Genomic DNA, 14,308 nt, shown 5'->3' on the forward strand with positions numbered 1-14,308 from the left:
TGTAAATCTTTACGGGAGTAGAAAGCCTCATCTTTCTCCCGCGGAGCGGCTGGTAGTTTCGAACCGCTGACCTTAAGGTTCTATGGATCTTGTTTCATTCTTCTGCAAATGGATATCCAGTTTCATCAGTATGTCTTCTCCATATAATGCATTTTGGCCTTTTGCCAAATATCAGCTGACTACGTGGATGGATTTACTACTGAATTTTCAATGCTGTTCCATTGGTCTATGTGTCTTCCTTGTACCAAAAATACTAGACTATTTTGACTACTCTGGCTGTGCAGTAGGTTTTGAGATCAGGAAACAAGAGATCTCATATTTTATTCTTCTTCTTTAGTAATTCTTAGCTTATCTGAGGTCTCGATCAGCAAAGAACATCTTCTTCTTGTTGTTGTTGTTGTTAAGTGTCATCAAGTTGGTTGTGACTCATAGAGACGTTGTATAGCATTTCTGGGGATCAATTGATATATTTGAACTGATGACCTGGTGTAGGAAACAGTCCTGTGATTATCCTACAGCACCATATTAGGACATTTATGGAATATCTTTTCAAACTACAAATGCTTTCCTTCCTCCTCCTGCCCAAGATTGTAATCTGCTTCCCATTGAGGAGTATGGCCATAATGAACCACTATTGCTAAAAGCATCATTTTGAAAACCACAATATGCTGTTAGTCATATTTCCAGTAACAACCAGAATTTACTCCCAGATGGGTGACTCTAGGCTGCTAATCAAAAGGTTGAGGATTTGCATCCACCTAGGAGCTCAGTAAGAGACTTGACAATGTGCTCCTGTAAAGATTACGGCCCAAACCCTCTGGAGTAGGTCTACTCTCTCACATGGGTTATTAGGAGTCAAAAGTTAACTGGACAGCAACTAACAGGAACAGTATTGAAAAGACTGCTCATGGACATATGAACAGAGTTACAAGAACAAGCACAGGATGGTTAAACATCCTATGTGGTTAACTAGCAACTGTAAGAAGTTGTTACCACTCCTAGGCTAAAAAGACAAGGGAAGGTCTGCGCAAGGTTGTAGCTACTTACAGAAACACAACATTCAAGCAAGAAAGGAGTATGAAAACTCAGTCTCTCCTCCCACCTTTTGATGTCCTGCCATTGACTTCCATTGACTAATCCTTACCAGAAGCCAATAAGTAAGAATTTCCAGGATGATGCAGTATGTAGTATGATTCAGCCTCCCAGAGCACAGAGAAGGGATGAAGGTGAAGAATCTATTCTCTATATCCTCTCTGTCAAGCGCTGACAAAGAGGAAGTAGAGAAGAGCAATGGCACATAATGAAGTCCTGGCGTCAGACTGCAAATCATTTGAACTGCAAGGTCAGTGGTTCAAGTTCACCAGCTGCTCCTTGGAAACCATATACAGGGTCACTATGGGTCAGAATTGGCTTGATGACACTTAACAACAACAACATGGCACATAATACATAATATTAATGAGAATACTGTACAAAGAAAGAAAATAAGGTAGGTATAGGAAAGAATATAAACCACTGACATATTAGCGTTTATGCTATTTTTAGAGAACTGTGAAGGACATGAAATGGTTGGACCACTGGAAAAGTAGTAAAATATGAAATACAAGGCTGGAAAGGAATCCTGGTGTGGTGCTGTGGGTTAATGCGCTGGACTGCAAAGTTGGTTTGAACCTCAAGGTTGGTGGTTCAAGCTTACCAGCTGCTCTTAAGAAACACTATACAGGGTTGCTATGAGTCAGAACCAACACAACGGCACATAACAACAACAACAACCTTTCCAACCTTCTTGTTTTTAAGTGCTATTGAGTCAGTTGCGACTCATAGCAACCCTGTATAGTTTGAACTGCTGGCCTTGTGGTGTTTGCAGTCCAGTGCTGATCCTATAGCACCACACCAGAAGTCCAAAAGGTAGGGTTATTGTTGTTGTTATGTGCCATGGAGTCGGTTCCGACTCATAGTGACCCCGTACAGGGTTTCCGAGGCTGTAAATCTTTACGGGAGCAGAAAGCCTCATCTTTCTCCCACGGAGCAACTGGTAGTTTCGAACTGCTGACCATGAGATTAGCTGCCTGATTCGTAACCACTACGCTACCAGAGCTCCTTAAAAGGTAGGGTAGGACCAGATTATAAAGCAGAGGTTAGCAAACTACAGTCTACAAGCCAAATATACCCTGCTTTCTGTTTTTTCAAACTTTTATTGAAACACAGCCATGCCTATTCAATTATATATTACCTATTTGGGAGTCCTGGTGTGGCGCTGTGACTTAATGCGCCAGACTGCAAAGCCGTTTGAACTGGAAGGTCGGCGGTTCAAGCTCGCCAGCCGCTCCTCAGAAATCCTATATAGGGTTGCTATGGGTCGGAACCCACTCGACGGCACTTAACAACAACAACAACAAATGACTGATTTTGAGCTATAGCAGAGACGAATGGTACAGCTGAGTACCATACTTCTACATAAATAATGCACACTATATGTTCTTTCCAAACGCACAACCCCTTGCAGCGTTATTATTATAACCTCACTATGCCACGTGTTGTATGTGTGGGAACATTATTTCCATGAGCACATTATTGTGATAAAATATGGTAGTTGCAACACATATTGTTGTGGCCCACAAAGCCAGAAAGATTTACAATGTGGAAAATCTTTTTTTTTTTAATGTCTCACAGAAAAAGTTTGATGACCCTTGTTGTAAAAAACTCAAAATGCCTTATGAAGAGTTTGAATATTTTCTGCTACCAATGGATAAACTGCCATCATCTCAATAATTAATAGTGAGAATTGGAAGCCAGTAGCAAATTCTAAAGCAACTTTAAAAGAACAGCAGTTCACACCCACAAAGAAAAAAGTTTTTGGGAAACAAATTTTCCTCCACAATAACAGGATCAGATGTTTGTGCTAATTATGTAATACATGCCATGGAATTGGTTTCAAATGCTCTTATCTCTGTAACTTTCTAAATATTTATTTACCTCACATTTTTTAAATGTAAATAAAATATTAACTTATATTCAGAATTTTACCTTGAGAGTATTGTCTTCTGGAGTATCATCCAACATTTTTTTCTTAAATTGATTTTGTTGAAATTTGGACTTTAATCCCTGTAATGTACTGTTACTATCTTTAGCTCTCATTGTGGAGTAAGATACATTTGATGAATGTTTGGTGGTGGTCGTGGGGGTGTTAAGTAGTCTTAATTGCTTCTGCTGAGCTCCCAAGCTCATTGAACAAGAATTTATTCCATCACTTGACAAGAGGTTTGTTCTTTTGCACTGAGGTTTAAAATTATCTCTTTCCCAAGTTTTCAAGTTGATATTTTTGTTGCCATCTCTAGAGCTGTAATAGTTATTTTTTGAAAAAAGGAAAAAAATTAATATTTGTTTTTACATTATTTTTCTTATTTAAAAAATAATGAAAACTTGAACTTATATGTCAATGTATTGTTTATAATAAACTTTGTAACTATCAACTAGTTAGAAATTCCAAGCACGCTATCACAACAACCATACAATATATTATCATTTCTCTTTCCAAATGAGAAAATTCAGCCTTAGAGAAGAAGTAAATTACCCGAAATTATATACCAAGTTACTGAACAATGCAGAACCCATAGAACCCTGGCATCCCAACTTGGAGTCCAAGGTTATGAAGTATATTTTTTTAAAGCTATAACATGAAAATAGAGACAGGGTAGATAGTTGTTTGATTAGAAATTTTGCATTTTTAGTGTACAGCTTACTATGTTGTTGTTGTTAAGTGCCATCAAGTCCCTTCCAACTCACAGTGACCCACCCTATACAGTTTCCGGGGCTATAAATCTTTTCGGGAGCAGAAAACCTCATCTTTCTTCCATGATGCAGTTGGTGGGCTCCAACCACTGACCTTGTGGGTAGTAGTCCAATACTTATCTTAGAGAGCCACTGTGCTTCCTATAGCTTAGTATTTAGTCTTCTAATGAATCTGTTGCAGTCTTTTACTATCTATTTTAATTTAAGTTAGTTGTATCAGCTGATCAGAAAATGATATTAATAACAATTAGACTAAGACCAGAAGTTTAACTTCTAAACAAGCTAGTTATGAGTTACACAGGGAAAAACTATTCCAAGACATTATTTCTTAATTCTGAATAATTGTCCAGGAAATGTCACAAGAAGGAAATCAAGACAACCCATCCCTTATTTGGAAAAATAACCCAAAACAAGGTCTAGGATAAATGTGGTTCACTCAGTGAACAGAAGGAGACACAGATTTTATGAGACCTGAAGCATATATAATTTGGAGAACCCTCTTTAAGTAAAATTAGGCAAGAATGTTATGAAAATAATGAAAAATGAAATCACAACTAATTACAAATTCTTTAAATCTGACAAACAGAAAACATCATATTATGCAGGGAAAATATAATTATTTATTTACTGCCTGATTCACCTCTGAAAGACATTTTTCCTTATATTGATCACCTCTTCATAGGACAACAATTTGTAATCTTATTTTCAATAGAAATAGTTGCTGGAATTTTATTATTATTACTAAACCACAGTTTAGAGACATTTCTTTCAGTTTCACAGCTCCTTACTGATCACAGTGCATCTGAACCCCCTCAGTTTTTGCTCACAAGACCTGGAGAGAACTTCAATCTTTGATCTTACTGCATGTGGCCCCATACACAGAAGCTGCCTCAGCAGCCCATCCGGCTCACCAGGCCATAAGGTCTAAGGTTGTAGTGGCTCCTGAACAGGGCAAGAAACTTCTGCTTAGAAGAACTAAAGGGTCCAGCTGTCTAATGAGATCCCCAGGAACAGGCTGTTGCTGGACCAAATAGATATGGAAGCAGAGTCAGCTACACCATTGTCCCTGCCTGATATAGTGGGATATAGTGAATGATCCCAGCACTTTATGAGAACTGTCTTCGATTCAAGCTGCTCTTTCTTCTTTGGCCCTTGCCAGAGACCAGGTCTTTAAGAAAGACAAAGCAAATGAGCAGCCCTGATGCATCATTAAGTTCATGGTGAATTCTGTGCTGATTTCCTAGACTACACAGAAGCATACATGAATTAAAAGATAATGGAATTTTTCCAATAACTTTTTGAAGTCCCCTTGTATTTAACTTGACGATATATACTCAATCTCATCACTCTAAAAGACAAGACTCTTCATATCTTTGGCCATCCTGAGCAAAGTGAAAGAGATTTAAACTTTAATGATATAGCTGTGAGAGATCTTTTATACATTAGAATTGAACAAGAATAGTTAAAACACATATGTGGAAGGAAAAGAGCTCTAGTTAAATAAGGAAATAGATGTTCTAGTATTCCACAAACAAAAATGTCATATTAAATTCATATGAGCAAAATCCTTAATCAAGGTAGTAAAAGATAAGGCAGCACAAAGGTTACATCAAAAAGAATTGTATGATTCAGCCTCCATGTCTCCAGAAAGTCTGGAGTTCCAGTGAATTCGAAATTCTGCTCTGATCGACCTCATTTATGAGGAGTCTTTGACAAAAGTGTTCAGTCATGGTAGCTGGGCAGCATCCTGTTCTTCTGATCTCCTGGTGAATGAGGCAGCTGTTCCAGGAGGCCATTCCCTCTGGCTACTCCTGACCCTCCTTAGCCCTGGTGTCTGTTCCTCTCACTAGCTCTTGGTGTATACTCCTGGGGGAATGAGCTAGCTATTTTACTCAAGAACATAGGTATCCAATACTGTACATACACGGAGCACACACTGAGTCCTCGCAATACTGTACACACACAGAGTACACACTGAGTCCTCTTAATACTGTACACACATGGAGCACACACTGTGAGTCCTCTCAATACTGTACACACACGGAGCACACACTGTGAGTCCTCTCAATACCATACACACACAGAGCACACACTGAGTCCTCTCAATACTGTATACACATGGAGCACACACTGAGTCCTCTCAATACTGTACACACACAGAGCACACACTGTGAGTCCTCCCAATACCGTACACACACGGAGCACACACTGAATCCTCTCAGTACCGTACACACACGGAGCACACATTCATGTGTTCTCTCTCAGTCATGGGATTCCTCCTCAATCGTTCTCTGCAGTAGCACCTTCCTCCCCAAGCAAGAAAAGTCAGGAGAGGGTGGTCTCCCCTTTGGTCTCAACTGACCGGCTGACTGAAGATTCTTTAAGGGATCCTTCTCTCTGCCCCAGCTCTGCGGACTCTTCCAAATCTGGACTGTTCTGTGGATGCTGCTCTGACCTTGGAGGGATCTACGTTTGGCTATCTTGTCAATACTGCATCCTGAGTTCTTTGCTAACAGCTGCAGTGGAAATGTGACCCTACTCTTCTCCTTGCCAAGCACTTCCCTGAGGCCACAGGAAGGAACTGGCGGGCGCAGTGGCCCCAGTGCAGGCTGCTAATCCAAAGGTTGGCAACTGGAATCCCTCAGCTGCTCCTCGAGACAAAAGAGCCAGCCATCTGCTTTCATCAAGACCACCAAGCCCAAACCAAACCCACTGATATCAAGTCAGTTCTGACTCACAGGACCCTTATGGGGCAGAGTAGAGCTGCTCATTCAGGTTTCTGGAACTGTAAATGGGTTTGTTTTTTTTTAATTAAAAAAAAGACTGGATTTACTGATCAGAAAGAGACTGGAGGAACCTGAAACTATGATTCTTGGCCACTCGTCAGGTCTGGAATAGAAGTCACTCTCATAGCCCAATTTTCAACCAGACTGTAAATAGTTTATCGGACGACAACAGCATGAATAAGGTATGTCACCATGCAATGGTCAACCACTCAGGATCAAAAAGGCACATTTTCTTAAGGACAGAGTTGAAAAGGGATGGGAAGGAGGTTGGAATGGAGATAAAGAAACAAGGGGAGGAAGTGGGATAACTGTTGTTAGTGGAGAGGATTGTAATCATTGAGATGAAAAAGGTGTATGGTTTTGTTGATTGTAAAACTGATGATCTTCTCTACAAACTTTCACTTAACTCACAATAAAACATTTCTAAATAAATAAAGATAACCCATGTCTTGACATTCATCACACACACACACACAAAAAAAAAACAGATTAGTATGTCTTATCCACTATACATGCTTAGCACTGAAGGGAGTTTAGATAACATCTAGTTCACTTTTTTTTTTTTTCAGATAAAAACATGACTTAAAAAAGGCAAAATGGATCGATTTTTCTATTTTAAGATGCATTAAAAGTTCTCTCTAGATCAGTGCAAATATAAACAACTTTCTTCTTTATACAGTCATGGGCTATACATAACACCATGCTGGTGACCCTCACCCCTCCAACTGTTGACCTACCCTCCCCAAGAGCACTTCAATGATAGTAATGCAACATCAATTGTGCAGATGGTGCAGGATCAGGCACATTTTGTTCAGTTGTGCATAGGGTCGCTGAGTCAGAACCGACTCAATGGTACCTAACATATAATGGACCTCACCAGATAAAACACACAGGAGTCAAACTGACTACATCCATGGGAAGAGACAGTGAAAAAAACTCAGTATCATCAGCCAAAAGGTTAGGGACCAACTGTGGAACAGACCATATGCAAATTCAGGATGAAGCTGAAGAAATTAAAACAATTCCACAAGAGCCAAAATATGACCTTGAACATATTCCACCTGAATTTAGAGACCATCTCAAAAACAGATTTGATGCCCTAGACACTAATTACCTACGACCAGAAGAACTATGGAATGGCATACATAAAGAAAGAAAGCAAAAAGTCATTAAAAGACAGGAAAGAAAAGATAAAAATGAATGTCAGAAGACATTCTGTAACTTGTTTTTAAGCATACAGAAGCTAAAGCAAATGGAGGAAATTTGGAAGAGCTGAAGAGAAAAGTAAAAAAGCAGTTCAAGAAGGCAAAGTAAAGTATTATATAGAAATGTGCAAAGACCTGGAGTTAGAAATCAGAAAGGGAAGAACATGCTCAACATTTCTCAAGATGAAAGAACTGAAGAAAAAGTTCAAGTCTCAACTTGAAATAATGAAGGATTCTAAAGACAAAATACTGAATGATGCAGAAAGTATCCAAAGATGATAGAAGGAATGTAAGAGTCACTGTGTCAAAAAGAAATGGGTCAGTGTTTCACCATTTCAAGAGGCAGCATATGATCGATCACGAATTGATAGTACTGAAGGAAGAAGTACAAGCTGTACTGAAGGCACTGGTAAAAAAAAAAAAAAGGATCCAGGAATTGATGGAGTACAAATTAAAATCTTTCAACAAACATATGCTGCCCTGAAAGCACTCACTTATCTATGCCAAGAAATCGAAAAGATCCATATTTGTACCCATTCCAAAGAGAGGTGACCAAATGGAATGTGGCACTCATAGAATAATATCATTAATATCACATGCTAGTAAAATTTTGTTTACAATAATTCAAAAAGGTTCAAGCCAGATTCAGAAGAGGATGTGGTATTAGGAATATCAGGTGTGATATCAGATGGATCTTGCTGAAAGCAGAGGATACCAGAAGGCTGGTTTACTTGTGCTTTATTCCACTGTGTGGATCATGACAAACATTACAAAGAATGGGTATTCCAGAACACTTAATTGTACTCATGAGGAATCTACATTGACCAAGAGGCAGTTGTTAGAACAGAACATGGGATACTGAATAGTTTAAAATCAGAAAAGGTGTATGTCAGGGTTGTATTCTTTTACCATACTTACTCAATCTGTATGTTGTTGTTGTTAAATGCCATTGAGTCGGTTCTGACTCATAGCAACCCTGTATAGGGTTTCCAAGGAGCGGCTGGTGAGCTTGAGCCGCTGACTTTGCAGTTCAAACTGGCCTTGCAGTACAGTGCATTAATCCACAGCACCACACCAGGATTCTAAGCAAATAATCCAAGAAACTGGATAACATGAAGAATAACGTGGCATCAGGATTGGAGGAAAACTCATTGACAACCTGCCAATATTCAAATGATACAATCGTGCTATTCTTTGGAAGCAAAGAGGACTTAGACCACAGCCTTCAGTATAGATGGCACCTCAATGTAAAGAAAACAAAATTCTTCACAATTGGACCAATAAATAATATCAGGATAGAGAAAAGATTGACGTTGTCAAAGACTTCATTTTTGCTTGGATCCATAATCAACGCTCATGGAAGCAGCAGCCAAGAAATCAAAAGACGCATTGCATTAGGCAAATCTGCTACAGAAGACCTCTTTAAAGTGTTCAAGAGCAAAGATTATCATCAGTTTGAGGACGAAGGTGTGACTGACCCAAACCATGGTATTTTCAATCGCCTCAGATGCATGTGGAAGTTGGACAATGAATAAAGAAGACTGTAGAAGAACTGATGCATTTGAAAGAGATGGATTGATACAGTGGCAGTAGCAACGGGTTCGGTCTTAACCATGTTTGTGAGGATAACGCAGAACCAGGTAGTGTTTCAGTCTGTTGTGCATGGGGTCACTAGGGGTCAGAACCAACTCAACAGCACTTAGCAACAATGTAAAAAGTATGGGTCCTGGTGGTGCCGTGGTTAAAGCGCTACACTAATAAAGGATGCTAATCAAAATGTCAATCATTCAAACCCACCAGTCACTCACTCCACAGGACAAAGACAGGAGAAAACTCCTATATGGAGTTTACTTCTGTAAAGATTTATAGGCTTGGAATCTCTGAGGCAGTTCTGCTGTCTCCTATGGGGTCATTATGAGTTGGAATTGACTTAACATCAATGATTATATCAAAAGTCTCCTGTTTTTAGAAAAATACAATTATCTTTTATTAAAGCGTGGGTAATATTAACTCCACAAGACTATTTAAGATTGTAACAGTGAATATATGATAGCTTTTGGTAGGAAATTCTTCCTAAAATTATTTATTTCAATAGTTGTCACTTATCCAAGTATAAGGGAGCTTGGTGGCTCTGTAGAATAAACACTGGCCTGAAAACCACAAGGCTGGCAGTTTGCACTTGCTGCAGAAGAAAGGTGAGGCTTTCTATTCCTGCAAAACTTTACAGCTTTGGGAACACTATACGGGTTGCAATGAGTCAGAACTGACTCAATGGCACTTAATAATAACAGTAATCCAAGTACACTAAAACTAATCTAAAAACAACCATGTCCTTTTTTCCATGTATTCATTTTTAAAATATTTTTTTATATTAAGCTTAGATCCCAGGGCAATGGTCCTCTTCAATTCTTAAGCCCCTAACATGGCAGATGCAGATCCATCTCAGCCTCCATCTTTCTTTCTTGTTGTTGTTGTTGTTGTTAAGTACTGTCGAGTTGGTTCCAACTCATAACGACCCTGTATAGGGTGTTTCTGAGGAGCAGCTGGTGAGCTTGAACCACTGACCTTACAGTTCAAAGCGAACTTCCAATCTAGCACATTAACCCACAGCGCCACACCAGGACTCTTTCTTTCTTAGTCTGTTCCATTTTCCTAGGAGCCAACTATTCTACTGAGGTGAGAATGAGTATTCTATTTATTATTTCTAAATGCAACAAACATCAATATATAGTGATTCTTGACTCATGTATTGTCAGTAAAATGATTAGTGACCCATAAATAAAATAATAAATTAACTGTTACAAATATTTACAAAAATTTCATTACAACATGAAGAATTCTTGGAAATCATAATCACTGCCAACTTTACCTGTTTTAAAGTTTATATAGCATGTTCACTTAACTTCCTTTATGAAATACAGCTAATACTGATGTAATTAGTTATTAAGTATAGAAATTTCCTAAATGTAATTCTTTTTAAGAAAGGAAGAGGTGCTAAAGTTAGAGAGATGGGCAGGAAAGGACAGGGGAAGGATAAGAAGAAATAGAAGAAAGAGAAACTTTACTCACCTCCAACCACACTGATTTCTTTCAATATCTGACTGAATCAATTTAGACGTGGGATCTTGGCTTCTTAGTGGACGAGAAACTGAATGTGGCATTTGCCTTCAAAAAAAAATATGCCTTGTTATTTATTAACAGTTTGGTTCCAAATTGAAAAAATGTAAAATATACACATAATAATAGCATCAGTCAGTAACAGGCATGCATTTGTTGGTTTATAAATTTCAACATACCCTGTGTTCATTGTTTTCGATAAAGGAGGCAACTCTGGATTCATAGTTTCCCAGGCCCAATCTTAAAAGATATAAGTAGTATAAATAAAACTAAGGGAGACAGCATTTTTCAAAATAATCATTTCAAACTTATTTAATTTGGAGGCTCAAAAATTTGAAGAAAAATTGAAGATTTAGATTTGTTCTTTAGCAGCACTTTGTCACTGCATGTTTTATTATTTTTCTAAATATCTGTCTTTCCCATTACATTTTAAGAAAATAATAGTTTAATTAGTTATCTTTTTCATTCAATACAGTAACATGAACTCTGTCTAGCCAATGTTTCTCAAACATTTTTTATCCCAATTTATAGCAAAAAAAAAAAAAAAATCATCATAACCCAGAACATTATGTATGGAGTGTGTTGTGTGTATGTGTGTGTGTATGTATGTGTGTGTGTGTGTATAGTGGGAGAGAAGAGAATATAGAAAAATTTCCCCATCAATTCTTATCCTTATCATCTGTGATACACTCTGATGTTCAGATTCTGTTATACTCTAATTCTTTTCTGAGAAGTGTTGGTGATGCAGTGGTTAAATACTTGGGTGCTAACCGAAAGGTTGACATTTCAAAACCACCAGTCACTCCTCAGTAAAAAGATGCGGCATTCTGATTTTATAAAGTTTATAGTCATAAAAATTCTATGGAAAATTCTACCCTATCCTAGAGCTCTGGTAGCATAGTGGTTATGACTCAGGCTGCCATCTGCAAGGTCAGCAGTTCGAAACTACCAGGGGTTCTGTGGGAGAAAGATGAGGCTTTCTGCTTCCCTAAAGATTTACAGCCTCGGAAATCCTGTACAGGGTCGCTATGAGTCGGAACTGACTCCACGGTACTTAACTGTGAGTCAGTTCCGACCCACAGCGACCCTGTATACGGCTTCCGAGGAGCAGCTAGTGAGCTTGAACTGCCAACCTTGCAGTTCAAAAAGCTTTGCAGTCTGGCGCATTAACCCACAGTGCCACACCAGGACTCCCCAGATATAACATACTCCATTTAAATTCCAAGCCAACGTTGTAAACAAGGAAACTCAAAGATTTGTACTGGAATGTTAAAAAAGAGCCAAGTAATCTCTATATTTGGATAGTAGGGGTCTGGAGGGAGAGAATTGTAACATACACTTTCTTTTTTCATTATACCACAGCCATCAAGTCACTTCTGATAAACAGCGATGGGGTTTCCGAGGCTGTAAATCTTTACGGGTGCTGAAAGCCTCATCTTTCTGCCAAGGTGCAGCTTGTACGTTTGAGCTGCCAACCTTGTGGTCAGCAGTCCAGCATTGATCCTACAGCGCCACTAGGGCTTTTCATTATAGTAAAAGTAAAATGGTGATTTTCTATAATCCTAGTTCTTACTTTCTGAAAATTTTCACATTATTCATTTTCTTACCTGTTGGTAAAGGAGGGAAATCATAACTATCAGAAGCAGTACTGATACCGGGATCATTTTTAAGTGGATTAGAAGTTAATGGCTGTCTGTTCCTCTTTTTCTGATTAAACAATGGCACAGGCAAACAACCTAAATTGAACATACTAATACATTAGAACATAATAGGCAAATATGCAGATCTAGTTGTAGAATAAAGTGCTTAACATAATTCCTTCATATTAATAATATCACAATATAAACAATTTGTCATTCTGTTGTGGTGGCTTGCATGTTGCTATGATACTGGAAGCTATACCACTGGTATTTCAAATACCAGCAGGATCATTCCTGGTAGACAGGTTTCAGCAGAGCTTCCAGACTGAGATAGACTAGGAAGAGGAAAGAGATGGTCCACTTCTGAAAAATGAGCCACTGAAAACCTTATGACTGCCTAGCAGTGGAGCATTGCTTGATACAGTGTCCGAAGATGAGCCTTCAGGTTGGAACGTACTTAAAATATGCTGTTTGGAAGAAGTAAAAACAGGAGGACCCTCAATAAGATGAATTGATACAGTGGCTCTAACAGCGGGCTCAATCATAACAATTAAGAGGATGGCACAGAACAGGACAGTGTTTTATACTACTACCAAGCCTTTCAGATGGGAGGTCTGGGTCTCAAGTCAGGCCAAAAGTCAGAATTCAAAACTTTAAAACTAGAAAGGAACTCAGAGGAAAGAGAAGTCCAACAAGCTTGCTAATTGTCATAGAGCAGGGGTGGAAACATCCAGCCAGTAGGACTTATAGCAAAGTCATTTGATCTGGCCTTGCCAAGGCAACCACAGTTCCAGCCATCACATTGTTGTTGTTTAAGTGCCGTTGAGTAGGTTCCGACCCATAGCAACCTTGTATTGGCTTTCCAAGGAGTGGCTGACTGGTGGGTTTAAATCGTCAACCTTGCAGTCCAGCACATTATTCTGCAGCGCTACACCATCACATTGGGGGTGTGTGTGTGTGTGTGTGCCGTGGAGTCGGTTCTGACTCATAGCGACCCTGTACAGGGTTTCCGAGGCTATAATCTTTAAGGAAGCAGAAAGCTTCATCTTTCTCCCGCAGAGCGACTGGTAGTCTCAAACCGCTGACCTTAAGGTTTGCAGCCCGATTCGTAACCACTACGCTACCAGAGCTCCAATAATTAAATGTTTGACCAAATACAACAGACTAATTTTTAAGTCAATAATTTTGTATAGCCCGTGAATGACATCATAAATTTGGGCAGAAAAAGGTTCCCCAAATCTGTCATACAGCGAATCAGTGAAAGACCCTAGGATACAAGCTTCCTAAATTTCAGTTCCAATCTCTTGCCACTATCCCGTGCTCCAGTGGGCCCAGCAGCCCTAGTACTAGAGAAGAATGGAGACTCTGTAGTGAACTGTCTGGGCAAGGCTGGGAGAATCATGTGGGCTCTGGAGTCAGACTACCTGGGTTTGAATTACAATGTCAAAGTATAAAAACGATAAACTAGGTTTGAATTACAAATTCTAAGTGCAAATTTGGGGATTTCTCTACACCCTTTGGGTTAATATTCTACACACTGAGAAGGAGGATAGCATAATAAATAAGAGCTTGGACTCTAAAATCAGATTCCTAGATCCAAACCCTCACTATGCCATTTACTAGATTATTTAACCTTTCTGGGTATCAGATATTCATCTGAATGAGATGAGATATGGCATGATAATAATAATACTTATGTCAAGGGGGTGGTACAAAGATTAAATAAATTATGCATACATTAAAGATCTAGACTGCAGTATATATATAT

At 38.9% G+C, this 14,308-nt stretch overlaps 1 protein-coding gene across 1 annotated transcript in view; it reads right to left on the minus strand.

Moving 5' to 3' along the window:
* Nucleotides 1-14,308, minus strand: part of SPATA22 (spermatogenesis associated 22) — a 29,821-nt gene that overhangs the window by 14,792 nt on the left and 721 nt on the right. Inside the window, exons 2-5 of the mRNA XM_006863260.1 lie at nucleotides 12,508-12,636; nucleotides 11,080-11,140; nucleotides 10,853-10,948; nucleotides 3,028-3,340 (exon numbers count right to left, since the gene is read on the minus strand). Coding sequence (XP_006863322.1) covers nucleotides 3,028-3,340; nucleotides 10,853-10,948; nucleotides 11,080-11,140; nucleotides 12,508-12,636 — 599 coding nt within the window. The remainder of the gene's footprint in view (nucleotides 1-3,027; nucleotides 3,341-10,852; nucleotides 10,949-11,079; nucleotides 11,141-12,507; nucleotides 12,637-14,308) is intronic.

Source organism: Chrysochloris asiatica, unplaced genomic scaffold, assembly GCF_000296735.1.
Source record: "Chrysochloris asiatica unplaced genomic scaffold, ChrAsi1.0 scaffold00054, whole genome shotgun sequence".
Lineage (NCBI taxonomy): Eukaryota > Metazoa > Chordata > Mammalia > Afrosoricida > Chrysochloridae > Chrysochloris > Chrysochloris asiatica.